We start from the raw sequence: 27,864 nt of genomic DNA on the forward strand, positions 1-27,864 counted from the left end.
GTCCCCCAGTGCAACCCATAAAAGTTTCCTGCACACCTCCTGGGGTGGTGACTCAGCTACCTCCCAGGGCAGCCAATTCCAGCATCTAACCACCCTCTTGGAGAAGTTTTCCCAATATTCAACCAGACCCCTCAACAGATTTACTGCCCTTCTCTGGACACAATCCAGGGCCTCAGTGTCTTTCTAGTAGTGAGAAGGTCAAAACTGAACACAGGTATGGTTATTTTTCCCCATGTAAACCTCCTGCTACATTCTCGTAAACTTACTACACTTTGTATAATGAAGTTTAAAAACATTCAGTACTGAATATATTTTGAGTAGTGTACATGTAGTATATGCGTATTGGTATGTCAGTAAATGTATTTCAAATATATAAAGTACTACCAGCACCTTCAGCAATCAATACCAGAAGCTAACCCTTCACACTCAGTTACCTGAACTTTCCTGGAAGAGATATCTTCCATTAAGTCCAATTATTTTCTAGATATAGAAAGCCATGAAATAATAAGCATGGGAATTTTTTCTTTGAGCTACTATTTTAATCACAAGGCCTAAATCAATTTTATGAATATTTTAAAGAAAATGGCCATCTGATTTGGGAGAAGTTTTTATCAATAGAAGAACCATGCTTTATACTCTACCACTAGAATAATATTCAAATACTTCAGTAATAAAAAAAATATATTTCTATCATAGCTGTCCACAAACCACCTCCAGGCAGTTGAATGCAAGTAGGAAAAGAGACACGTCGCAGAGTTTTCCCACTAAGTAAACCTGGCAATAACATCTTACTCTTCTATTTAAGTCAGAGTATTTTGGGAGAGGGAACAAAAAACAGGATAGTTAAAGGGTTTTTCAATGGTAGAAACGATCTAAGAAAACATATTACATTAAAAAAAATCATTACATTATCTTAGTATTACGTCAAAAATCAAGCCAGTTCAAATCACTAATCAATGCTGTTTCACATTCAATAAAGATTCAAAAATAAAGGGAGGGGGATGGGGAAATGGGATTTTAGTTTGCAAATACTTAACAAGTATACGCAAAATAGAGGGGAAAAAAATCTGCTTAACAAAGTCATAACATAAAAAAAGGATCATCTTCTTAAAAAAAAGAGATGAGGTTTCCCTCATGACACTTGTTAAATCTCATTAAGATGAATGAGTTTGCACTAGTTGATCTTGTTCCCTCAGAACTTTGCTCTAAGAGAGGTTAATTTTGTTATGTCAACAGTAGATACTGTTCATAAAACAGGTACATAAACCCTAAGTAACCATAAGTAACTACCAGATGAACCAAATCAGGGAAATCTTCATTTTAGTGTTATCATTCATCAGGTTGGCTTTATTTTTCATTTGTTTTTGGTTTTATTTTTCAAGAAGTCTCTTCTTCAGCATTTCAGATTACAAAAGTTTTGTGAAAGTTTCTCTCTGACAAATTGGAACACCACAGGAGAACCACCATGGCAATGCCTGTAGGTAGCTACAGCGGCTTTTGTCTTTTTCATTAAGGGAGTTAATACAGAGCTGTGTCAGTGTCACATACAAATCTAGGAATTGTACCTGCCCTTAGACAATTAATTCTGTTCACTTAGCTCAGAAGAAAAAATGACAGCCCTGAAACTTCAGTCTCCCTGTCCATTCATTCATGAGTTCATTCATCATTTTTCCACCTGGACACCTGGCTGTTGACAAACACACAAAGCATACCTTCCCTCCATAGGATGAAATGGGAAGTAGTAGCAAGCCCAACATGTATTATACGAGTTTTTATAAAAATAGTCTTCAAAATCCCTCAAATTATTTAAGTGAATTCTTTAAGACAGCAAATATTTGAAAAAGCATTTAAAATTCAAGAACCGAAAGATCAGCATGGGCTAACATCTGTATACTGAACATGTTTTGAGCAGCCAACATATTTTTTAACCTACTGTTTAGTTTATGTTCATCAGTTCTAAAGCCAGGATTCTCAATCTGCCTGAGAACTTGATAAGCCATTTCAGTTCTAAACTAAACATATTTCATTTTTAAAGAGATCACTAGATTGGTTTCCAACAATACCCTACAATGAAAATACACTTTTTGCAACAAATTGTCAGAAAACATCTGCATCTGACCCTATCCACATCACTATAGATGTATGATAAGCCAGTTGACCATTCCAACCAAGAAATTTTCAGACATGCCAATTGAAAAGCTTTCTCCACTTCTAAAGTGCTTCAGTAGAACACCTCTGTATTCTGTACTTGCTTGTTAGGTCAGTCCTGTTGTCACCAGAACTCTCCACAACTCTGATCTGACATCACATGTTTCTGTCTTTCAAACACCAGTGGTTTGGGAGCAACCAAAAACAGAAAGCAGTGGACTATTTCTGTTAAAATGCTTCACAAGATAATAACCAGCTTTACTAGTGAGAAAGCATTCCCAACGCTTGTGTTTGCACTCTGCAACAGAAAGTCAAGGTTGTGGGGGTTTTTGCATTGCTAGTTAGGCAACTCAACTTTGAATCATACATAAGGTCACAGACAAATAATGGAAAGCTACATCTTTTTGTGGGGAAGAAAAAATCATATAACCATGAAATAATGCACTTTGAAGGCAGATGTATAGGAAAGGCTTTTGAACCAGCAGGTACAAAAGCATATATGGCAATTAGCTACTGCTCCACATTTCGCTAATAACATTTAGTTTTTGCCAAGCAACTGTCAAGAGTCTTCAACTTTGCATGAAGCAATGGTGTCTGCAGTACTCTAACCCATTCAAATCCTACCACTGCCAGCAATGTAAAAGACACCAAAAAAAAAAAAAAAAAAAAAAAAAACACACCTCCAGGATTCCTAACACTGTTTCTTCTTTGATTCAGTATTATTGAAGAGATATTAGATGTGTCTGGTATGGTATAACAAGTCCTGGAAGCAGTACTGGAAGTCCTACACTAATGTGTTGCAGATTCAGGACCAACAGATTCGTTTTACTTTCTTGGGTCTAAGAGATGATAACCTGCAGCATAAGCAAGCAAGCAATACAGTACAAGAAATCTGTCAAGTATATAGACTTCACAGCAACGAAAAGCCTCTCAGTTTCAGATATCTACAAAACACGCGCTGCCAGTATAAGTTAAGTAATCGGCAATAAAAACATTCACTATCAGAAATAAAAAGTTTATATTGCTTTTAAGAAGTCAGGACTGTTTCCAAAGTATGAATTGATGTAGGAAAGATGAAAAATTAATTCAGCTTTAGTATGGATCAATTCTGCTACAGAAAGTGTTAAAGTTGCAGTTTTATTATATTACTATATACCTGTACTGAGATAAAGCTTCAGTCAGTGCTGGCCTCCTGTGTTTCTGTTTAGAAATTAACATTTAGAGAATAACTATAACATGAAACAATCATAGAACAGAATTACAGAATATTATGAGTTGAAAGAGACATACAAGCAATGAGAAGATCCAATTCTTGGCTCCATACAGTACCACCCAAAATTTAAGCCATATATCTGAGAGCTGTGTTCAAATGCTTCATGAACACCATACTCAGTGCTATGACCACTGCTCTGGGAAGCCTGTTCCAGGATCTGACCACCCTTTCATTGAAGAGCTTTTAAATGTTTCCCATCACAGCTTCATGCCATTACTCACAGTCCTAACAGTTTTCATTCAATTAAACTTACTAGAGGCAGACCAAATCAAAAGTGAGTCATATTTTAATTACAACCCATCTTCAGGAGGGAGATTATTATTATTATTTTTTAAACACAGTCAGATGATGCGCTTTGTTTTAAACATGGCATCCTACCTCATATGACTTTAAGTCAGAAGAGGGAGTCTTGTGTTCCTTTCCAGCTCTCAGCCCTCACTCCCACCTCTCCCATTAGCACTGGATGCCTGTAGCTCTATAGCCAGTCACTTCAGCCCACGAACCCAACAGAAAATGACTTCTCCAGAGCTCAGAATCAGTTGGAAAGACTTAAAGTTCTTTCCTGTTGAATGAAGGTCCAGCTCACACTGCTGTCACATGAAAAACAGCAGCAGTTCACATACAGAAGAGCACAACCATCTTTGAGAAGGAGGAATAGAACCAAAAAAATTTAATAGGAGGTATTGAGCTGCTCTGGAAGAACATATCTTCAGCCTTACCTAAAGCACAGTAAGATTAGTCATATGGGAATTCAGCCTGGTAGGTAAGCCCACAACCTGCATTTTTCACCAGGTATTTTGTTTTATAGATGTTTAAAAGGAATTATGTTCCTTTTCGCTATAAAATTTTTACAGAAAATAACGGCATAGCTGTAGCACATTAGAAAGGATGGTATCAACAAGAACTCTTGTAGTGACCCATTACTATTTAAAGCATCTTAGGCACTCAAAGCTCAGAATAAGAACAGATAAACTCCATATTTTTCTCTGAGAACTACACTGCATTGGCAACAATAACTAGCAATGAAAAACAAAACTCTTCAGGTTCCCTCAATTATTGTATTAAGACTAAAATAACCAGATATGTCATATTATTTATGTTTTAGGAGCTGACAACAGAGATGTAACTAAACAGAGTATTCACAAAGGCACTTCACTTACCGCGTGCTGTGCACAGCTCCTTGGCACCCTTTATGCAATGAAGAAAGAGGCAAACTACAACTGCTAACCGAAGCAGAAGTACTTCTTTTCTGGAGAACTTAATACAGTTCAGAGATTCGCGCCAACCAGAATAAATATTACTACCTTTTAATTGAAACCTCTTTCAGGACACAAACCAATTAAGAGCTCATAAAAACGCATTAGTAGGAATGTGCTGGAAGTAAAATGACTATAGCCATGCTATAGATGGAAAGCCTCCCTTCATATATTCCGGTCAAAATTAGTACACCACAAGTGTAAGAATTTCAAGACATATCCAAAGTCTCCAAATTTTCATTGTTCTACAGCTAAAAGAGTTAAAAATTAAGAACGTAAATAAGATGGGAAACAAAAACAGTTGTAAACTATGTGGCTCTCAAACAACCAAGAGCATTGTCACATTCCATATAAGTTACCTGGAGAAAAGTGAACTGCAAAATAACCCTATGAAGACACAATTTATGTATCAGCTTACAGTTTTAAATAGTAAGCTTTATAGTAAGTTTTCCAGTTGCTTGGATGTCCTTAGTTAGATGTCACCTGCTAGTGGATCCAATATGAAGGCCAAGTAGATGGTTTCCACTTCTGGAAATGAGTTTTGAAAAGGAATTGGGTAAAGCATTCAATACCAAAGTTCACAGCATCTAAATCCTCATCAGCAACTTCTGGATAATCCCAGGCCAGCAAGAACATAACTGTCTCACACAGGAGCCCAAGAACTGAAATTCAAGCGCTGCTTGAGAAAATGGAAAATATATACAAGACAGAACAGCTGCAGATATTATAGCAAGACAACTCAAGACAGAAGGGAATATTCAAGCAAGAAATGACAAACTGAGCAGAAGCAAAGTCTTGAGAACAAAACCAGACAAAAAAAAAAAAAACTTGAGAGCAAATAGCTTTAAATCAACAGATAAAAAATTAATGGATTCAAGACAACAGATTACTAAAGCAATCAATATTTAGTTTCTGAAAGATACAAAAGACAGGGATGCTTGAGATGTTAATAAAGAACAAAAGGCAGGAGTGCCAGCAAGCAGAAAGAATAGCATTAACATATGAGATATGAAAAAATCTCCTTCCTTCATAGAGGAAGAGTTAACAGTGTGAGATTCACATAGGTAGGCCAATATTAGAGTTACTAAACCTTGTGCATGTACTATGCAAGCAGCATACAGCTGTATTGACCTCATTGCTTTTTAAGATATCATTAATGTCTATCCAGGCACTGGTGCTTTTGAGAACCAGAAACAGCAGGGACAAAAAAAAAAAAATAAAATCAGACATGCCTAATTTATAAAAATAGTTTGGTCATTACCAATAGTACAGGACCTATATAATGTACCTATAGTACAGGAAGAGCATCAAAGTGGAATTTTGCATTAATTATGCACCCTCCTATTGTTTTTATGGACCTTAAATTCCCACCCGTAGGTTGGAACACTTTTTACTCTCATCACGATGAATGTCCTCAGCTTTATTTACAGAGCAGAGGCTACTGCCAACTAGGTACCAACTATCTCAACAATCCTCACTTTGAGCAACACTAATGCCTTGATGCCACTGTAATTGCAGAGTTCTATATCAGTTAGCAACTGGGTTTGTTACTTTCACAAACGAGATGCAGTTCCATGTCTTTATAGATACATATTCAGACATGGCAGTGGCTTTAGGGTCAGTTAGGAGAGCCTGACACTTATTCACATATCTTTAAATGCTTTAAATGAAGGAAAGAAGGTCTCCCAACACTTGACATGACCATAAGCCAAGGAACAGTATCCCAGAGAATACTTTTTTACATCACTCCTCTAAACAAGGTACTAGTAATTCCTCCAATGCTCCTGTGGCAAACCCATTAAGGCTGCTGCATTGTAGAAAGATACTGCTTCCTGGGTAGAGAACATGGTTCTAAAAGCAAATCACATAGAAGCTCACATATCCAAGAGTTGGACTGCTGAAGAACATCAAAACAATCAGCAAGTGAGTCAGGATTTTAGTTGCTCCAATAAATCTGGACTGCAATATAAGGGTGAATTATGTGTAGGCTGGTGGACCTATGACACCTCAGGTTATCGAGGGAGAGATGCAACATAAGGATGGGCTCAGAATCAAGGGATGGACTTGACCATGGACACGCTTTGCACAAGTTTTCTGTAAATGTGGAATATGCTGCAATTAAGTAAGACAAGAAGATAAAGCCCCCCTGGTATGGAGGACCTAGGTACACATAGTGAGTTATACAAAAGGATGGAGAAGTCCAACATGCACCTCAAGTGGATTTGATTTGAGCTGAAACTATTCAATTATTTGAATCACACATTTGCTAAATATCATAATTACTATGTTTATTATACATCATATCAATGACATTACAGTAATAACATTGATACAGTGGTACTGAGAATTAATCTTGATGGAAACAGTAGAGCACAGAAGTGATGAGACCAAAGCAAGCTTTGGCATTCAACAATCCAGCATCACACATCATCTCTCCTGTCTGGAAGGATCATTATGACAGAGGGAGCCCAAAGTCAAGGATTAAAATTATCTCTGCAGACACTTTAAAGGGATAGTCCAGAGAATAAGGGAATGATCTCTCTTCAGGTATCAAAGGACAGGAGGAGCAAATAACAACAGTGGAAATTTTAAGATCTAAGCGTGTTGGAGATGGCATAGAATAAGTGATGAATAAAGTCTCTCCCAACCCAAGCCATTCTGTGACTATCTTAGGCATCAGACAGCTAGTGATGGGTAACTTCATTGTGAATGATCTGTTTTGTTGACTCTTTTTGCTGTTACTAGGTTTGTTTGTTAGCTCTTTCTACTTCTTCCCCTCCCTCCCTATTTTTCCTACTTTTATTTCCTATTTAATTGTCTCATCTCTCAAGTTCTTCCATTTTCCTTACTAGTTTCATCCCCATCCCACTGCAGGTTAGTGAACAAACAGCTCTGGGGTGTCTAGCTGCCTGCCACTGAAACTGTAACACTAGGGTAATCCACAGAGTCACAGAATTGTAGGGGTTGGAAGTGATCTCTAGAGATCATTGAGCCCAGCCCTCCTGCAAAGCAGGCCCCCTGCAGCAAGCTGCACAGGTAGGTGTCCAGGCAGGTCTTGAATATGTGCAGAGGAGACTCCACAACCTCCCTGGGCAACCTGTTGCAGTGCTCCCTCACTCTCACTGTGAAGAAGTTCCTTCCCATATTGGTGCAGAACTTCCTGTGCTCCAGTTTGTGGCCATTTCCCCTTATCCTGCCCCCACAGACTGCTGAGAAGAGGTTGGCCATGTCTCTGACTCCCACAGTTAGGATACTTATAAATATTAATGAGAACCCCTAAGTAACTCAACATAGTTAACAGAAAATGAACACAAATACAAGTAAGTTGTTGTCACCAGATGCATGTCAATATATTTTAAAGCAACAGAACACTCAAAAACTCATTACTCAGGGGGACCCAGTGCCTTTTTTTTTTTCCTCAAGTATAATAGCCAACATGTTTCCAGGATGTCTTCCCCAAGCAACTGAGAAATAATTCTACTATACTTTCCAGTCTTCACTTAGCTGCTGAGACTTGAATCACGCTTGGGCATGAATTTAGTGTAAGATTTTCAGAAGACAAGGGGATCATACATATACTTACAATATGACTTCTTTCTAGTTTCCAGACTTTGTCACCTAGAAAACTTACTCCAGCTACAGCATAAGTTTCCATGAATTTACTCATCTCACTACTCAGCAATTAAGTCCTTTTAATTCTGCATGTTTGATTACATGCTTTTGTACTACGAGAACAAACAGTTTCATAGAGCAAGTACAGTATTATGTATTCTTAAAGTAGACAGGGTCCTCATTAACTTTACTTCAATAAAAAGTTTCCTGAACTATTTCCTTCTTGTTCCTTTGAGAAAACAGAAAAGCAATTTTCATTTACAACTTAGTTCCTGTTTTCAAAATACCCATTCAACTTTTTTTTTTTTTTTTTTTTTTTTTAAATGTTAGAGATAAATGGCACCAAATTGTCAAATAACAGCTATTTTCTGTGCTACCTATACAAATAGGTCTGATTTCTGGCAAGCCATAAAACAATTATGGCTGAATTCCTTTAGCCCTTTGATATCCCAGCTTAACTACAGAACTTCAAAGCCAACTTGGAGAAATGCTAAAAACTAACTTCAAAAAGACAGAGGGCAGATGAAACATCAATTCCTGGACATTCTAACAGGAACACATAAAAATCTTACCGTTGGGATAATCATATTTGAAAGGAAAGTTGTTCAAATATTCTTCTGGCCCAGTAAGGAAATCCATACACCACATTATTCTCATGAGCCTTGCATCATCCCCATCAGTTAAAAACTACCAGTTGGGTTTGAAAAGAAAAGTTCTCTGCCTCATTAAAGTACAATTTAATAAGACCTGAACTGTAATCCATCTGCTTGAGTATATAAGTACTAGCCAGAGTTCATTATTCCTTTAATCCAAATAAGAAAACTATTCTAAGTTTGTTACCTCACATCAATACACTAAGCTGACTTAACTGTTACAGGGAATGAGTAACATACAGCAACTGCTTAAGTCAACACTGCTTCACGGAAAGCAGAGACAGGGATAACTGGGGAAAGCTGACGGAAAGCATACCAGATGTGTTTTTGATTCTCTAATATTTATTTGCAAGTTTGGAAGCCCATTTTTAAGTTTCAGCATTCTTCTCACCTTCTCTGGCATGAAAGGCAATGAAGGGAATGGGGAACAATCATAAACAGTAAAGGGAAACAGTGAAACTACCTAACAGTGCAGTAGAAGATATTATTTCCAACCACCAACATTACCAGTGATAAATTAGAAATACAGATAGTCCACTGTAACATGTAGCTACTGATATGCACAGGCTAAAAACTAAACTAAAAACTTTTACCTGATGTATGTAGACCATACAAACTGCTAGGCGAGAATGTTCCTGCACACCTGTCCCATCTTTTCTTCAACACTGAGTAAATTCATAGGCAAAACATAGAGTGCTACATAGAGTTAATACCATCCTAACAAAATACATAATTTTGGTTTTAATCCTTCCTTTTAAGAACAACAAAAACCTGACTGTCTCTAGCACAGGAAAGAGTTGTTTCATAAAGTCCCCATGGAAAACAAAACAAAAGGAATAAACTGTAATCCATGCCTTTTCCCGATTCCCCTCTCCATTCTTTCAAGGCACTTTTGAAGAAACAACCTCTCATGATCATGCAGAGTTTTGCCTAATTTTTTTTATGAAGTCCGCTATTTTCAACTTTGGCAGGAAAAAGAGTTGTCTTTGAACCACAGTTATGTGATTAAAAGCTTGTGTGTTTTTTACTTATTTTATCACTAATTCACTGTTAAGCTGATGAGACACCACATTGCCTCTGTGAAAATATTTTATTAGAGAAATAGTTTAGAGACCAGTTACTTAAGATTAATGGAAAGTGTAACAGGCTGCACGAAACATTTGAAAGAAGATAACCCTGTCTGGAAAGCTGGAAGAGGAAGGTAAACTAAGCCATACCTTCAGTGCCTTACTGTATGCCAGTCTTCATTTGCTTCACTGTTTTTCCATACAGTGACATAGATGCCAGTTTTCCTTTTACTGAGTAGTATTATTTTCAAATAAGTAATGTGACAGAAATTTGCGGCAGAGTTTAGATTACACGACTGATGCCTGAAGGCAAACATGCTGATCTAATCACTGCATTGAATTCCAAAACACTTACAGTTCAAGCAAAAAAAAAATAAGCTGTTAAGCTTCTAACACTACAATACATATGAACACATTTATGGACTATATGGTAACTATATACCTAAACATTAACATTTACATATTGAATGCATAATTTGAAGGACATACAAAAAGCAGTGATCAAGACTTTGATCAAGAAGTTGTTGTTAACTAGACTTCAGTCAGAACACTAGGAAAGAAACTAAAACCAAAATGTAAAATTTTCAGTAGTCTAGATACAAAGTGACAACTTCCCAGATTCAAACCATTCATAAACACACAAAAGAGAAACCAAAAGCTTTTAAACATTTCACCTGAAGTTGACAGACAATTTGGACTGTATAATCAAAATATCAATCAAGTCCAACAAGTACTTTGTTAGTACTCCAGTTTCAGCAAAACTTGCAGCTCAGCCATTAATATAGAAATATCCATGAAAACCAGTACTAGTAGAGGAGTATAACTAAGCAATTTTTTGTTACAGAACTTGCTGTCTGCAGCCATTGTTTAACTTTGCTTTTATAATACCAAAAATTCAATTAAGTAACCTAAAGCAGTTCTGCTCCAGGGAAACCAGACTATTTTTATTTCATTTCCAGGCAGTGGAAAGGATAACGAAAACATCACACAGCTTATTTGACAATCTTTCTTTCTGTCAAATTTAAAATCTTTACTCTTGTGTACCTTCAATGGAGACATTTAGCTTGTTTAGAAATAATTTTGCAAGTAAAAATTAAAATTTCCCATTCCATACCCTAAAACGTGCTCAACATTTAACAGAAAAGCCTGAAATATATTCCAAAATAATTGATGACTACCACTTTAAGAACAGACTTCGAATAAATGCAGCATCTCACAAATACTTTCAGGTTTCTTAAAGTAGAGGCATTTAAACACAGTAGGTGTAACAACTTGAACTGCTGGACAGCTACGGAGTCAACTCAAAAATGTGGTCAATATTTGTCAGAAGTGTGTGGATGTTGGTATCTGTGGTGGGTTTCTGAAATTCATCATCCCATTAAAATTGTTTGGTCACTGCTTGTCTGAGCAACAAAACTGCAGTAATCAGATTCACGTAGAATATCATTACACAAAGCTCCCTGCAGAAGCATCAAGACTACAGGTCACTGCAGCTTCCCTGGAGTTATTTCTGACCTCCTGGGGTGTCCGGAAGTAAAACCTACTTCCCTGCTAGGGCAAATGAGATCCAATGCAGTACTGTATTAATGATGGATAGGGCAACTCTCCTTCCACCCACTACGGGTGGAAGTACGGGTGTGTGCTACGACAGCTCAGCAATGCTTGCAGAAGCAAACTCATCAGCTATACTGTTGCCAGGCTATTTTATTCGATTTATATTCAAGGGTTGGTCTCAGTGTATTTACACGACTGCCAAAGGCCCACAGAGAACTTGCAGAGAATCACTTCACAGTAAATGCAAATACCTTGCAGCATTTGTTACAGTGAGCTACAGGTAGTTTCCTACATTAAGATGACATGCATTTATTGGAGCGGTATGGGGAAGATTTGCTGTAAAGAATACTAAAAGCCAGTCACCTGGTAAGAAAGGATGCTAGTTCAGTAAATAGAAATGTTGGCTGTAACAGTGCTGCCTTCTCATACTTACGAATAAGAGACAGACAAGGCTAATCCCACATGACACAGAACTCATTTAGATGTTCCAGTTATCCTCTTTATTAAGCAAGGAAGTGCACTGGTTCTCACAGCAAGACCAACTTCAAAAGAAAGAAATCTTGGACTGAGAAATCAAACTCCCTAAAGTATCTTTATTCTTCAGTCAGTAAAGACACCTAACCTATTGTTGCCTCTGTTAGCCCAGCTCAAACAAGCTATCGAGCAGACTGCAAGTTACAGGTAAAATCCTTTTTTGCTGAGGAGACATCACAGCAGTGTTTTGCAGAATGGGATAATATCCAGCTCAACAGAGAGGAGGAAAAATTTTCAGGAGTTGTACTTTTGTTCTGGCACATTTGCTAGGTTCAAGCGCAATTCACAGAAACCACAAACCTTAAAAAGACATTCTACAGCAATGATAACAGCCAGGCAACAAATTAGTAGTTGACTGTCAGAAGGATTTAGAATTCTAGCGGCACATGAATTGTATCACAGATGAGAACAGATTACTACAGCTAAGGCAGGCAAAGCTGTAACAGAAGCAGCATCAAAACATATAAATAATCTTCATGTACTACAGAATTCATGAGATTTTCTGCCACTAAGGTAGCACATAGATTTCCTTCTAGACTGGATTTTTAAATGAAAAGTAAAAGTTTTGTTTTGCTTTACAAAAAAAAAAAAATTCAAATGCTGTACATGCTTGTTACTTCCAGATATTACTACTATCATTAGATTATGTCTTTATTTCTCGATATCACTTATTTGTGAGATGACTGAAATGTATCTGGTTTGAGTTTTTATGCTGCTGCTTTGATACAAGAGAAGGAATAATTACTGATACTACCACAACTCTGCTCCCATCCTCTGGTCAGCCTCTCAACTAAGGCAATGACTGGCACCAATACTGTCAGTGTTTAGTTTTCAAGCATGTGAAAGTTCTCCCTCAAAATCCAGGTGTGAATCCAGCACAAATTTATCTGCTGGCAGCAGAATTCCAATCCTTTTTTGTTTCTCCCAGCACCATGCAGTCAGCCTTGAGTGAGCTCAGAGGCAAGAACAAGCGAAACAACAATCCCAAGCACCAAGACTACAGCAAGTGAGCATACACTGTGCACATATCCTAAACGTCAGTAGTACCTCAAATGCCTGTGTGGCCTTCTGATAACAAAAGACATCAGCTGGGTGTTGGCTGAAAACAGCTAGATGCTGGATTTTGCTAAAAACAACAAAACCACGCATACTGTTACCTGCTTATTTCCCCAAGTTCACACTCCAAAAAACTGCAGTGATGGCTTAAAATTATGAGTATGCTGTTCTCTTTAAAGGTGCTTTTCAGTAAAGCATGATGTCAGTGCTGTGACCACTCTGGAACAGCCATGCTATAAACGGATTTTTTTGAGTACTTCAGTAAAACACTCACCTGAAGTAAGACTATGCGCAAAGACTGTTGTTAAGTTTTGGTCCAGTACTGAATACCAAGATTTACCTATTCAAGAGGATAACACTTACTAAGCAAAATTCCCCAGTAAGACTTTGTCCTCTTTCAACAGAAAGCTCCTCTGAGTTACCACTAACATTTTCAGATCTGCCCCACTTCCCACACGCGATGGAAAGCTCCAAAATTCAAAGCCTCCAGCACACATTATGGAAGTAGTTCTGTCTCAACTGAATCTCAACTTTACTCTTTTCTGGATTATTTGTCCTTTAAAGTTAGCAAGTGAAAGGTAAAATAACACCTCCCACTAAACATACACAGAAGTAATACTCAATTTCCCTCACAAGTCTACCAACACAAGCAGCTATCTAAAAGCCCTTGTTTCAAGAGATATTCTGTGTTCATAATATTTCTGTTCAGTCACTGGGGTGCAGCAGCAGCAGGCCACACTGCCACAGCAAGCATGGTCCAGCAACAACAGCAAGGCACACACCAAAGCTCCCCTGAGCAGACCCTTCTGCACCAGTGCTTCGCACAGGGGCAGCAGCACAAGCTGGCTGATGAAATAAACTTACCAATGACTGAGCCTGCTAGCAGCAGACTTATCTGCTAATGTGGCTTAAAAAAACAACACGGTACAATTAAAAAGATGGCACACCAGAAATAAGCAAAGGTGGTGTTGCTGTTATTTTTGTTTGTTTTTTTTTAAAAGAAGTTTTAACCAGCAATGTTATGTTTTTTTGAACCGAGTAATAAATTGCATTAGTATTAAGTATTAATATTTTAGCTGTATCTTTTAACTGCAGGCAGTAAAAGACACTTAGAATTAATTTCCCACGCAGAAAGTACAAATATTTCAAATACCACTCTGTTCTTCCTCCCTTTCATGAACAAGAAACCACAATGAAAAGCCACGAGAAAAAACAAACAAACAAAAAAGAAAAACAAATAACATTTTCAATGAGAAGCCAAGTGTTTCCTCATCCTGCTGTAGAACATAATTTTCATGCAAACGTACACAAGTGCTAGAATTTGATTGTTACTTTGTTCTCACACGTTCATCAATCACTGCTGGGAAGTGAAGAAGTAGAACAATCCCTTACAAACTAAACCTAGCTGTTTTAAACATGCTGATGTCCAGCATAAGAATTTAACAAAAATGCAGCAGCCTACAGACTGGATTAAGCCTTTATAAATTAATCTGCACTTTCCTTGTCTGTTTGGAGCATTATCAGCTATGTAAAGTTTTTAGTCTTTTCCACAGATCCCAACACAACAAAGAACAGAATAACTCTCCAGCACTTCATTCCAAAGCCTAAATCAAAGACAAAACAACCTCAAATCCCTAATCACAGTGTATATCATTGTTTAAAAGAACACTCCCTATACCCTTAACAGTACCATGAAGAGTAACTGACCAAATTAAACATCTTACAAAGCACTAGGTGGAAAAAATCTCAACTGTATCTGAAGCTCATTTTATCTATCCTGTTATAATAAATAGATGGATATTAAAAATAAACAAACAAAATCTTGCTCTACTTTAACTTTCCCAAGGATATAAACTGCACAGCAGTAGACAGACCAACAACAACAAATAGCAAATCCAGTTGTTTTCATTTTCTGGAGTAAAAGCTAATAACTTTAACTGTCTACTGATTTAACAATGTTGAGATCTTCCCATTTCTCTTATGAAGATGCAGCAGATCTCACCTTACACAGAACATCTTTAGGATTGTTCTGTGTTGTGATTCACGATTGTCCTGAAACTACAATTCATTTGCTTCCTTTTAACACCTTTGAGTCTTAGTTACAGAGTATCAACATTCTACCTTTAGAAGAGACCTAGCCGCAACTTCCTAAACTAAAAACACTGTATTAGCCATGAAATGCTATTTAAAATTGACACAAGACAAATTCCATAGGCCTTCACTAGTAACCTAGGCTCATTTCTTAAGGATTATGAAATCAATCAGAACAGATACAGGTCAGCACCCCTGCAAAGACATGCTCTATAGGAATAAAAAAAAAAAAAAAAAAAAAAATCTAGCACAAACTTGACATTCTATCCAGAAAAGTTAAAATGAAAGCTACAGAACACTTGATTCAACCACAAGTCAAAAGTGTGCAAATTCAAGTTAAAAAGCATAACTTAGTGATGCTTGAAATATTGCAGGTCTTGTTACTCATACGTACAGTTTCACTGATGTACTACAGACTGCACAGTCACTGATTTCTGTCTGTAAGGACAGACCATCACACTTCAGTCTTCCATTTAAACTTCAGTTGAACTAAACTCAATGCAAGTCACCCCACACAGCACATCACTTCTGATAAAATATATGTGGTTTTAAAGAAGAAAATGGATCACCAGATCTGTTTACTTAGAAAACATCTGTACACTGCTCAATCTAGGAATCAAGTCTATTACACTGTATACTTCCAACTAAAGCATCGACATGTTTAGAGACTTAACAGAGAAATAAAATTACTTCTTAGGACAAGGTTTTCCTAGACAAGTAGCATCTTACTGTCAGTCCAGCCAGTACTCAGCGATGGCACTCATGTAATGATGAAACTTGAGAGCATCAGTAAATTCAGCTGCTTCTCATTCACTTTGAGAAAGAACACTGTGAAATGCTCTTGTAACTTACACTGGACTGAATTACAAACTGCACTTGAAAACACCAATGTACTCTTAAAGCTCTTCAGCCTCTTATTAAAGCAGTAGCTACATTAAATCTCAAGAGTTTCCTGTTGAACAAACATGTCCACTAGACATCAGAAGTTCTCTCTAGCTGCAGCTGAAATCCACTGATAAGCTAGTCCTCAGCCAACAACGCTCTTGAAGTTAAAACAGCAATGCCTGCCATGACATTGCATTATTAAACCTAGCACTGTATCAAAAGTGAACCTGTAAGACCGATAGAAAAAGAAATTCCCATCTAATCACATGTGGTGGGCTAGGCTCAGATAACACATGGGAGGAAAAAAGAAATCTCCAGGGAAAAAAGAAAATTGAAGAACTACAATTAACTTAAGTTCTTAGGTATTTAGGCACCCTCCTACTAAAATGTCTATCAGAAAACAAAAAACAACAACAAGTCAATAACAGAAACACAGATTTTCTAAAGAATGTTATGGCAGAATAATAAGCAGTTCCACTTCCATCACTCAAGATGGTTTTGTGGTATGACATGATGTAGTAACAATTGCTGCTCCCAGGACCACAAAGAAAAGCAACACATTCCACTTTCTAAGCTACAATCTTCCAGTGCCCAAACCTGCATTTTCACACTGTTCTTAGCTCAAAAGTATTAGTTCACCTCTTTTTCAGGTAGATTTTGTCAAGACTTATCACTACTTAATAGGAACTTAACCACTGAGAGCATACCAGTTCTAATGTAGTTTTTGACATGTACTTAAAAAAAAAAAAAAAAAAAAAAGAAAAACAAACACTGAAGGGTATAAAGAGAAGCTTTCCCTTACAGAAATGCTGCAAGATAAATAGCAAGTGAAATTGCTGTTGTAGAGCACCAACACTCAGATAAGAAAAGTAATGAAGTATTTCTAAATTTCTTAGCCACTGAGGAAATGAGAGATATTATCAGAGAAGAGCGCCAGCTTCTCTTTTCTGAACAGCTTACTTGCTGGACCAAAACTACCTATAATCCAGTGGCACATTTTGCTCCACAGACATGCTTTAGCCTTGGGTCAGAGCACAGGGAACCAGGAAAACAAGGAGAACGGCTATGTGCTCCTTTGTGCAAAGACAAACTGAAGCACTTGGTCACCATAAGGCAAACAACCGAAAACAAAGAAACCACTGCCAAGCTCAAGTTTTTAAGGTGAGACACAACAAAAGATGAACGAAACTCCTTCTAGGTCACTCCAGTTTATACACACATTGTTCCCTGCCAGTCACCATCACTTTCCTATCCTGCCTGCACACACACCGCCTTATCTGTGCTCCAGAGGCCCAATGCCATTCCTAGCTGTGCTCCCACCTTAAAAATGATGCAATTTCAGTATACTGGACCCAACTTGCATGCAGCAGCTACTAGTAGAGCAAACACACAAGCACAGCTTTGTTTGCAAACTGACCATCATCCTCCAGTATATCCAAAATCCTGGCTCAGGGAGAAGAGAAACAAAAACAACGCTGAAGCCGAACAGACATTCAAACAGCTATTCTCATGAACACGCAATGCAAGTGCACTGAAAAGCTGCTTCAGAAAATAATTCCTCTCCTCCCTTGATGTTTGGAACAACTGCCAATAATAAGAACTGAGCTGGCAGCAGAAACACATTATGAGCTAATAAAACCTATGATTGCCTATTCATTTATTATTCTTGAATTGATCCGAGGTTTTAACAAATAGATTTAATGAATTAGAACTGTTTCTAGCAAGCACACATGTTAGAGTGGCCATTCACAGCAATAATCCAGAGATACAAAGATTACTCACCAAGAAGTTCAGTTTTACAACTCATCAGTATTCTGACACTCATCATTCAGAGCATGGTTCAGGATTAGTTTGAGAACTTACCATGCATCTTCTACTGGTAGGCTAGCTTATAGAAAAGGATTAAAGTGTGTAACAACTTCCAAGATAGTGATGGAGAGGAAGTAGCTTGACTAGCACTACTAGCAAACGCATTACTCTTGGTGAGCATGCAACATTTCAGCTACAGTGTTGAAGGCCACCTGAGGTTGAATCCAACTAGCAGCCCTGACTTACAAAGCAAGAAATCTAGAATATTATCAACCAAATTTTAATTGTATTTGGAAGTTAAAAAAAAAAACACACAGAACATTTCCATTTACAGGGCACATATCAGCACCAGCCCATTAAACACAAGCATACTAGATGACTCAAACACAGCAGCACCGCACTCCTCATTTCCACTGTGATTTCAAGAACCTGAGATTTCTGGTGCTTGCCCCAGCACACACACTCTTGCAGCTTCAGGAGGCTAAGCAAAGCCTAGGAGCAAGCAGAGTGCTCACCATATGGTCTTACTGCAACTGCTCCCACCAAAGACAGCATATCCTGTGATCTGAGTCATGTGCAATCACAATATGACAAGTCCCCTCCCGAGCTATATAAGCTGGCATCTTTCCCAGCAGTTGCCACATCATGAAAAAGATGCACATAAATAAAACTCCAAACACTTTAAAACAATAGCTTAAATGACTGCATAACTAAATTCAGCAGCTGGAGGCATAAAGCATTCACAGAAGCAAACCATGCCATCTTTCACTTGCAGAAGTCCTCAAATACATTCCTGTTACCAAGATCCACATCACTCCTAACCTGGATTGCAAAGTCATGTCTCCTGAGGCCAGACAAGAATAAAAAAGAAAACACAGCATAGGTAATAAAAGCAGAGAGTGTCATAAGCCTCAGCTAGGCAGTCACAGAACTTCAAAGTATTAAACCTACATTCTATCACTGCTTCTAACACACCACCCCATCCACTGTGCACAAACAATGCTAGTTTGCCTATCAAGCTACTCAAACCCATTCTCAGTTTTTCTTCCAAGCTATTCAGATCAATCTAAAGCCATGCTTTTCTACACAAGAAACAGCGGGAAACAGGAAGGAAAGGAAGACTTCACTGTGCAATCTGGGCAATTTATTTCACCACACGTGTAGCAATACTGCATATATGCCGTTAAAAACTATTTGTACAATACCTTTCTGCTTTCACATAGGCTGAAAAAAATGGACTCTGCTTTACAATGACAAAAATAGAAACAATAGCATATATTCTAGAAGAGAATATCAACATCAAAGTGTTGCATTTCTTACAGTTCATTTGGTTAAAGTGAACCAAATATCCTCGAGGAATTGAAAAAAAAACAAAACGGGTGCAAAAAATATGAAAGTCCCAGTTTTAACTGAGAAATGTTAAATGAGAATATGTGTTTTAACCTTGCCTCAAAAATCTTCTCCATTTCAATACAGAGAAACGTCCCGTCCTCCACTTCCCGAACACCCGATTTCCCCCAGGTACTCCGGACAGAACAGACTCCTTTCGATGTCATTCTACGGAGCGGCAGCCCTATGTGACAATAATGACTACCGATCCGACAAAAGACAACTACAAACCATCGCGCCTACACGAGTGCATAAACCTTCTCACAAACAAAGCACCTTCTTTTGTTCACACCGTTACCTCCGCTAACGGCCACAGCGCTCAGGACACGACGGGATCGGATCTGAAGACAAAAGGCCGCCGCAACCTCCCGCACGGGCCCGGGCGCTGCACACGCTCACCGCTCCGCAAGTTCTCATCAACGCCGGACGCGGCGGGGTCGGACCGGCGGCGCGGGAAGGGCGAAGGGCCGGAGCGGCGCAGCCACGAACCCGACCCGCCCCGGTGCAGGAGGGTCCGGAGCGTCCCCGCCTGCGGGAGCAACGCGCGGGCCGGGTCCCGGAGGCGCTCGTGCCGCGCGGCCGCAGGTGCCCGGGGCGCGGACCCACGGGCGGCTGCGGCGGCTCGGGGGAGGCGGCTGGATCCCTCGAGTCCGCGCAGGGCGACGAGCGGCCCGCGGCGCCGCCGCTTTTGTTCTGCGCTCGGCGGCCGCCCGTTCCCCAGGACAGCCTCACCTCTCTTGGGCCTTGGGAAGCTCTCATGCAGGTGGAAGACGACCTTCTCCACGAAGTGTTGGATGTTGCTGTGCTCGGGCCCGCGGACGAACACCATCCAGTCGTGGGTGAAGCCCTCCACAGTGGGTTTCTTCCTGACCTGGGCTCGGTGCCCCAGCTCCAGCTTCACCTGAACGGCGCACTGCGGGGAGAGGCGGCGGGCGGTCAGCTCCGGGCGGGCGGCCAAGGACGCGCACCCCGAGAGCCGAGCCCGCGCCGCGGGCACCACCCAGGGCAGCGCCAGGAGCCGCTTCGCGGTCGCGGTACAGTCCTGCTCCCCGCGCCCGGAGATGCCACGCGCCGCGAGCAGCAGCCGGGAGCCCGGAACGGGGGAGAAAGAGCAGAACCGAGGAGGAACGGGCCGGGCACTCACCGCGCTGGCCATGCCTGGGGCGCCGGCTCCGCTGGGCGCTCACCACGGCCCCCGCCCCCACCCCGCGGCGCTAATTCATGGAGATGAAGGCGCGGAGGCGGCCGCGTAGGGCGGCAGCGGCGGGAGTGCGGCGGGCATCCTCTGCCGGCTCGGTGCTGCTCTGTGGCGGCGGCTGCCTCCGTCTCCTCCGCGCCTTGCAGCGCACCGACCCCCGGCCGGCCGCGACGGCGGCGCCGGCCCCTCTCTCAGCGCTGGCCACTGCCCCGCCGGCTGGATGGGCGCCCGCCGCGCATGCGCACCCCCCGCTCGGCTGACACCGAGACACAGACATAACAGTGCGCGGAGGGGGCGGGCACCCGTGCGGTGCGGACAGCCAATGGCACGCGGCGGCGCGGCCGCGAGCCGCCCGCCCCACCCCGCCCCGCGGCCCTTAAAGGAACAGGTTAAGGAGGGTGAGCAGCCGCGCAGCCGGTGAGGCGCCGGGCGGGAGGGGTGCGCGGGTCCCTGCGTTACAGGCACGCGGTGAGAGCGGCTCCCGAAGCCGTCCGCGCGTCCTCTTAAGAACCGCTATTAAGAGCGGGCGGTGCGCGGCAGCCCGGTGCCGGCGATGTGGCGCTCAGAGTCGTTCACCCGGCTGCGCCGCTGACAGCACGACGCTGCGTTTTCAAAACACAACGGCGGCCGCGACCAAGCCAGTGCCAGACGCGGCTCAGCGCGGAGCGGCGCCCCGGATCGCGCTGTGGGCAGCGGGGCGGCCGCCGCGCGTCGCGCCGAAGAGAAGCCCTGCCCGGCGACGTTGCCGTGCTCCTGGAAGCGCCTCCCGGTGGCGGCTCTCACCCCGCGGATCCCCGCGTCCTCCGTCGAGTTACTGAAATGCGAGCGCGACCATCCCCCGATTCCACCGAGCCAGTGCCGTATCGTACACGTAGTTGACTCGATGCCCACTCCCAGAGGGCTGGATGCAATTTGTGAAAATGCCACCAGTCACACAGTAACTAACCGTTCACTTTGCTGTTGTATGAACATCCATGCCGTATGCCTACAGTGTACAAATGTTGAGGCTCATGTATTTTCTGTTCATCTTTTGTCGGGCTAGCTAGCAAGTCAGCAGCTCACACCGTGTCCACAAACCTGTCAGAGCTGACTGATAATTTGAAGACTTCACACATGCCATAATAATTAAAAAATCTTAGAATAGTTAGAGTTGGAAGAGACCCTTAGAGGCCATCTAGTCCAACTGCCCTGCAATGAACAGGGACTCCTACAGCTCAGTCAAGGGTGCTCAGGGCCCCATCCAGTGTGGCCTTCAATGTCTCCAGGGATGGGGCTTCCACTGCATCTCTGGGCAACCCGTGTCAGTGCTTCACCACCTGCACTGTAAAAAACTTATTGGATCCAAACTAAATCTCCTCTCCTTTAGTTTGAAACCATTTCCTCTTGTCCTATCACAACAGACCCTCTTAAAGAGTCTTAGAGCCCTCCTTCAGATACTGAAAGACCCCTCTCAGGTCTCCCCGAAGCTTTCTCCAACCTGAACAGCCCTGGCTCTCTGAGATTGCAAATGATAAAGTGGAGTGTCTATGGGTGAGGATCAGGGGGAAGGCCTGTTGGGGAGACGTCGTAATTGGAGTCTGTTATAGACCACCAAATCAGGATGAGATGGACGAAGCATTTTACAAGCAGCTTGCGGAAGTCGTGCGATCGCCAGCACTTGTTCTTGTGGGTATTTCAACTTCCCTGATATATGTTGGAAATATAACATGGCGCAAAGAAAACAGTCCAAGAGGTTTCTAGTGTGTGTGGAAGATAGCTTCCTTACACAGCTGGTACAAGAGCCTACCAGGGGTGGTGCCCTGCTCGACCTGCTCTTTGCTAACAAAGAAGGTCTGGTAGGTGATGTGAAGGTTGGAGACTGTCTAGGGCAGAGCGACCATGAAATTGTAGAGTTCTCTATTCTTGGAGATGTCAGAAGGGTGACTACCAAAACTACTATCTTGAACTTCAAGAGGGCGGACTTTGACCTGCTCAGGACGCTTGTACCACGGGTCCCTTGGGAGTTGCTCCTCAAGGGTAAAGGGGTCCAGGAAGCCTGGACCCTCCTCAAGGTGGAAATCTTAAAGGCGCAAAAACAGGCTGTCCCTGAATACCGTAAGGCAAGCCGTAGGGGGAGAAGACCGGTGTGGATGAGCCGGGAATTACTGTCAAGACTCAGGAAGAAAAAGAGAGTCTATGTCCTGTGGAAGAAGGGACAGGCTACCAGGGGAGATTACAAGGAAGTTGCAAAGGTATGCAGGGAGGAAGTCCGGAAGGCGAAAGCCCATCTCGAACTTAGATTGGCCACTGCAGTAAAGCAGAATAAGAAATCCTTTTACAAATATATCAATGACAAGAGAAAACCCAAGGATAATCTCTGTCCTTTAATTGATGCGGCAGGGAATGTGACCACAGATGACAAAGAGAAGGCTGAGGTCCTCAACGCCTTCTTTACATCTGCCCTTAATAGTCAGACCAGCTATCTTCAGGGCACTTTGTGCCCTGATCTGGATATCTGGGCTGACATGCAGCATATCTTCCCGGAGATCGAGGTGGAGACAGTTAGAGAGCTCCTCCTCCATCTGGACAGTCACAAGTCCATGGGACCGGATGGGCTTCATCCTAGGGTGCTGAGGGAGTTGGCGGGGGTGATCGCTAAGCCGCTCTCAGCTATCTACCAGCGCTCCTGGTTGACTGGAGAGATTCCAGAGGATTGGAGGCTTGCTAATGTGACTCCCATCTACAAGAAGGGCCGTAAGGAGGATCCGGGGAACTACAGGCCTGTCAGCCTGACATCAGTGCCAGGGAAGGTCATGGAACAAATCCTCCTGGGAGAGATCACACAGCTTGTCCACGGGATCAGGCCCAGCCAGCACGGGTTCATGAAAGGCAGGTCGTGTTAGACCAACCTCATCTCCTTCTACGACTGGGTGACCAAACTGGTAGATGAGGGAAAGGCAGTTGATGTAGTCTACCTAGACTTCAGCAAAGCCTTTGACATGGTCTCACACAGTATCCTTCTGCGGAAACTGGCTGCCCATGGCTTGGACAGTTTTACCCTCTGTTGGATAAGGAACTGGCTGGAGGGCCGTGCTCAATGGGTGGTGGTCAATGGAGTGAAGTCCAGCTGGAGACCTGTTACAAGTGGTGTCCCCCAGGGGTCGGTACTGGGGCCCAAACTGTTTAATATCTTCATTGACGACTTAGATGAAGGGATTGAGTGTACCCTGAGTAAGTTTGCAGATGACACCAAGTTAGGAGGTTGTGTCGATCTGCCTGAGGGCAGGGAGGCCCTGCAGAGGGATCTAGGTAAGCTGGATCGCTGGGCTGAGATGAATGGGATGAGGTTTAACAAGGCCAAGTGTCGGGTTCTGCACTTTGGCCACAACAACCCCAGGCAGCGTTACAGGCTTGGGGATGAGTGGTTGGATGATTGTGAAGAGGAAAGGGACCTGGGGGTGTTGGTTGATGCTCGGCTGAACATGAGCCGACAGTGTGCCCAAGTGGCCAAGAGGGCCAACGGCATCCTGGCCTGCATTAGAAATAGTGTGGCCAGCAGGAGCAGGGAGGTGATCATCCCCCTGTACTCAGCACTGGTGAGGCCGCACCTCGAGTACTGTGTTCAGTTTTGGGCCCCTCACTACAGGAAAGACATTGAGGCCCTGGAGTGTGTCCAGAGAAGGGCAACGAAACTGGTGAGGGGTCTGGAGCACAAGTCTTATGAGGAGCGGCTGAGGGAGCTGGGATTGTTCAGCCTGGAGAAGAGGAGGCTCAGGGGAGACCTCATTGCACTCTACAACTTCCTGAAGGGAGGTTGTGGTGCAAAAGGGTCTGGCCTCTTCTCCCAGGCAAATAGTAGGACCCGAGGAAATGGCAAGAAGTTATACCAGAGGAAGTTTAGGTTGGATATTAGGAGAAACTTTTTCTCTCAGTGGGTGGTCAGGCACTGGAATGGCTGCCCAGGGAGGTGGTGGAGTCGCTGTCCCTGGTAGTGTTCAAGAGGCGCCTGGATGAGGAGCTACGAGAGATGGTTTAGTGCTTGTGGCACTGATAGGAATGGGAGGGTGGTTGGACTGGATGATCTTGCAGGTCGTTTCCAACCTTGTGATTCTGTGATTCTGTGATTCTCTCAGCCTGTGCTGAGGTGTTCCATCCCTTGGATCACTTTTTTGTGGCCCTCCTCTGAACGCAGGTCTATGTCTCTCCTGTACTGAGACTCAGCACTCCAGATGTGGTCTTACCAGGACAGAGCAGAGGGGCAGGATCACCTTCCTCAACCTCCTGGCCACACTTCTGATGCAACCCAGGATATAGTTGGCTTTCTGGGCTGCAAGGTCACAATGTTGGCTCATACACAGCTTGCCTTGTGCCAACACCCACAAGTCCTTTCCAGAAGAGCTGTGCTCTATGCTTTACATCCAGTGTGGCATGGAACACAGTGTGCCTCCAGGTGCCAGGGCCCATATGCACAGAGCAATCTGCAGCCTGAGACTCCAGGCACCTCCCCTAGAAAGGTTCCATTTTTCCCATGGCTGAGCTACTCAGGTGTCCAGTCACTTCAGAAACTTGCAGGGACTGGCAGTAGATCATCATTTAGATGTCTAGATTCCATTGGTTCCCACAGAAATCGGACTCCCAAGCATTTCTCACTAAATGAGGGGTTTTGCAATTCAGAAGACACTCATTTTTTGGTGTTAAACCATAGTATACTCTTCCACAGTAGTGTGGAGCTGAGGGTATAGCATTCCTAGTAAATGGCAACAATGAATACACTTGGTGTATTTTGCATTTTATTATTGTCAAATACTTAACTTTAAACTGAATGTGACTTTACATGTTTTACATGGAAGGCAGGGAAGATGCAGTGATCTGCTGTCAAAGCAGTGCTAATTGCTCCTTCATCAATGTGGCAAATACACTGTGTTTTATAATAATCACAATGCATATTTCTGCTTATATCTGTCTTTAAAAACTTACACAAAGGCACTTGAATTAGTAGTAAGCAGGAAAGTTATACAATTCTTAAAGGTAGGCACCTAAAACAATATATCTCAATGAGCCCATATGTGTGTAGTTTCATTTCCATAGGTACTGCACAGAATCACAGAATTGCAGGGGTTGGAAGGGACCTCAGGAGATCACGGAGTCCAATCCCTGTTCTACAGCAGGCACCTTACAATACGTTGTAAAGGTTCATCATAGAATTGCCACAGAATGACTTGGGTTGGAAGAACTTTAACAGTCACCCAGTTCCAGACCCCTATCATGGGCAGAGCTGCCACCCACCAACTGGCCTTGAAAACCTCCAGGGAAGGGGCATCCAGAGCTCCTGTGCCAGCACCTCACTGTCCTCAAGGTGAAGAATTTCTTCCTAATATCTAACCTAATAATATCTAACATTTTAATTTAAAGCCACTAAATATGTTGAACACAATCACGCTCTTGTTCAACACAATTATTTCCACACTCAGTGATTGTAGTACCAGTCCTAACAGCCTTGTTTTTTTGTCTGTGTATCCACAACTTTATCCTTCAGGACTACAGAATTCTGCCCTAAAATATTCAGGTACAAATATTGTTTCATTAAGGAAATTATGTTGGAGACACTGCTGTTCAAAATCCCAATACATATCAAATCCTGTCTTCAATACTTCTTGCTGGCTAGAAAGAAAATCCTTTTGCGTTCCTTCTCTACATTCCTGGGCAACTCTTCAAAGACTTCAACTGCCTGTTTTTCTTTCCCTATTTACATAATGGTTTGACATCATGAAGAATATATTTCCTATTCTCTGGGAGAAATTGGGGCCACCTCTTTTTGTGTAACAAATTATGTTCTCTTATGGGGGTATCACCTGAAGATAAAACACCTTTTTTTTTTTTTTTTTTTTTTTTTTTTTTCCCCCAACTCATTTTACATGGAAAAAAATAACACAGAAGAATTCTGTGTATGAGTCATCAGAGTTTTGTATGGCACAGTAGGACCAAGGCAGGCAATCAACACAGTTAAACACAAAAAGAAACTTACCATTTCAGTTAGAATATTTCTAATTTCATTCCACCTCCTTCTTGCATTTTTTCTTTTGGAAAGACTTGAGTTATCCTTTCCAAGCTTCTTCTGGAAATCCTTATTCCTTAATATAAGCTTTGTGCCTATTCAGATTGATTACTTCCTTTTCATAATTACACAAATGACACAGCAGTAGCTTTGAAGAAATGTCACAGTGGGCCTGATTCTAAATGTACATTCACTTGTCAGGATCCATTCACAGTAGGAAAGGAAGAACCACTTTCCATCATAAAGGACTTCAGAAATGATTTTATTCCAAGATGGTTATTATCTTACAAGCTAAATCCATGACAACACAGTTTTAGAAAATATATACTTGCACATACACATTTATTTGCTATGTTTTTCTCAGAAGGCTGTAAAGACAGGATTTGTTTTCTTTCCTCCTGATTTAATAATTTCTGATAAACGAACAATTGTCTAGCAGTATCAAATCTACATAGTGCAAAAGAGAATATGTCAGGCATGTGGAAGAACTGTAGTTTCCACAACGTCTAGGTTTCTGTGCTCCTGCTAATGTTTATGTTGAAGAAAAGTCCCTTCTGAATCTGCAGATTTTTCCTGGAAGGCATAAAACTATAACCACTTCAATGGCAGTCTTGTCTTGTTACTATATATCTTTGGTATTTTTATTTCACCAGAATTAGAGCATAGGGACTTTTACTGGTAGCTCCAACATAGCTACATCAGAAGCTGCTTGATGAGAGAGAAGATGTCCAAGTAGTAAATAGTATCCACTACACTATACGAACAGGGTTGTGGCATTTTTAATTTTCACCCATGGAAGAAACAAAGAAGAAAAAAAAAAGTCTACTCCTGAAGCAAGATGTTTTTTCTTGGATGGTTCTAGTTTGTGTTTCAGTTGAAAACAAAATGAAAAAAGGCTGTCAGGCAATAACTGGAAAATTCAGATACTAATATGTGACATGTATGAGAGACAATTCCCTTTTCTGGACTTTAAGTTGGTACACGGACTCACACACCATACGCATCTCTATAACTCAGGATTCTACAGGAAGGAATGTGTCCTCTGGTGTCCTTCATGCTGATGTTTATTTCTTATTTGTTTGGATAGACAAAAGTGTCTTCCTCTTGACTTAGAATAGGAGTAAAGCAATAAAACTAGTACTGAATGAATACATACTGACTTGGTGTATTGCACATAAGCGTAATAACGGAAACGCTTCTAGCACTTGACTTTATTTGCTTCTGTCATCTTTATCTGAGACCAGTTAATTGATTAATGATTACAAACTCCTGAAGATTTAGGTTCAAATTTGGAAGAGAGAGTTA

General features: G+C 41.7%; 1 protein-coding gene across 1 annotated transcript in view; it reads right to left on the reverse strand.

The window, feature by feature from the left end:
* The window catches only part of MLLT3 (MLLT3 super elongation complex subunit), a 110,775-nt gene extending 90,267 nt beyond the window's left edge, over nucleotides 1-20,508 (reverse strand). The window contains exons 1-2 of the mRNA XM_042877553.1: nucleotides 20,472-20,508; nucleotides 20,060-20,240 (exon numbers count right to left, since the gene is read on the reverse strand). Of these exons, the coding sequence (XP_042733487.1) occupies nucleotides 20,060-20,240; nucleotides 20,472-20,483 (193 nt within the window). The 5' untranslated portion in view covers nucleotides 20,484-20,508. The remainder of the gene's footprint in view (nucleotides 1-20,059; nucleotides 20,241-20,471) is intronic.
* Nucleotides 20,509-27,864: the final 7,356 nt, after the last annotated feature.

This window comes from Lagopus leucura, unplaced genomic scaffold (genome assembly GCF_019238085.1).
Source record: "Lagopus leucura isolate 7727_CA_CO unplaced genomic scaffold, USGS_WTPT01 Super-Scaffold_100018, whole genome shotgun sequence".
In the NCBI taxonomy this organism is placed as follows: Eukaryota; Metazoa; Chordata; class Aves; order Galliformes; family Phasianidae; genus Lagopus; species Lagopus leucura.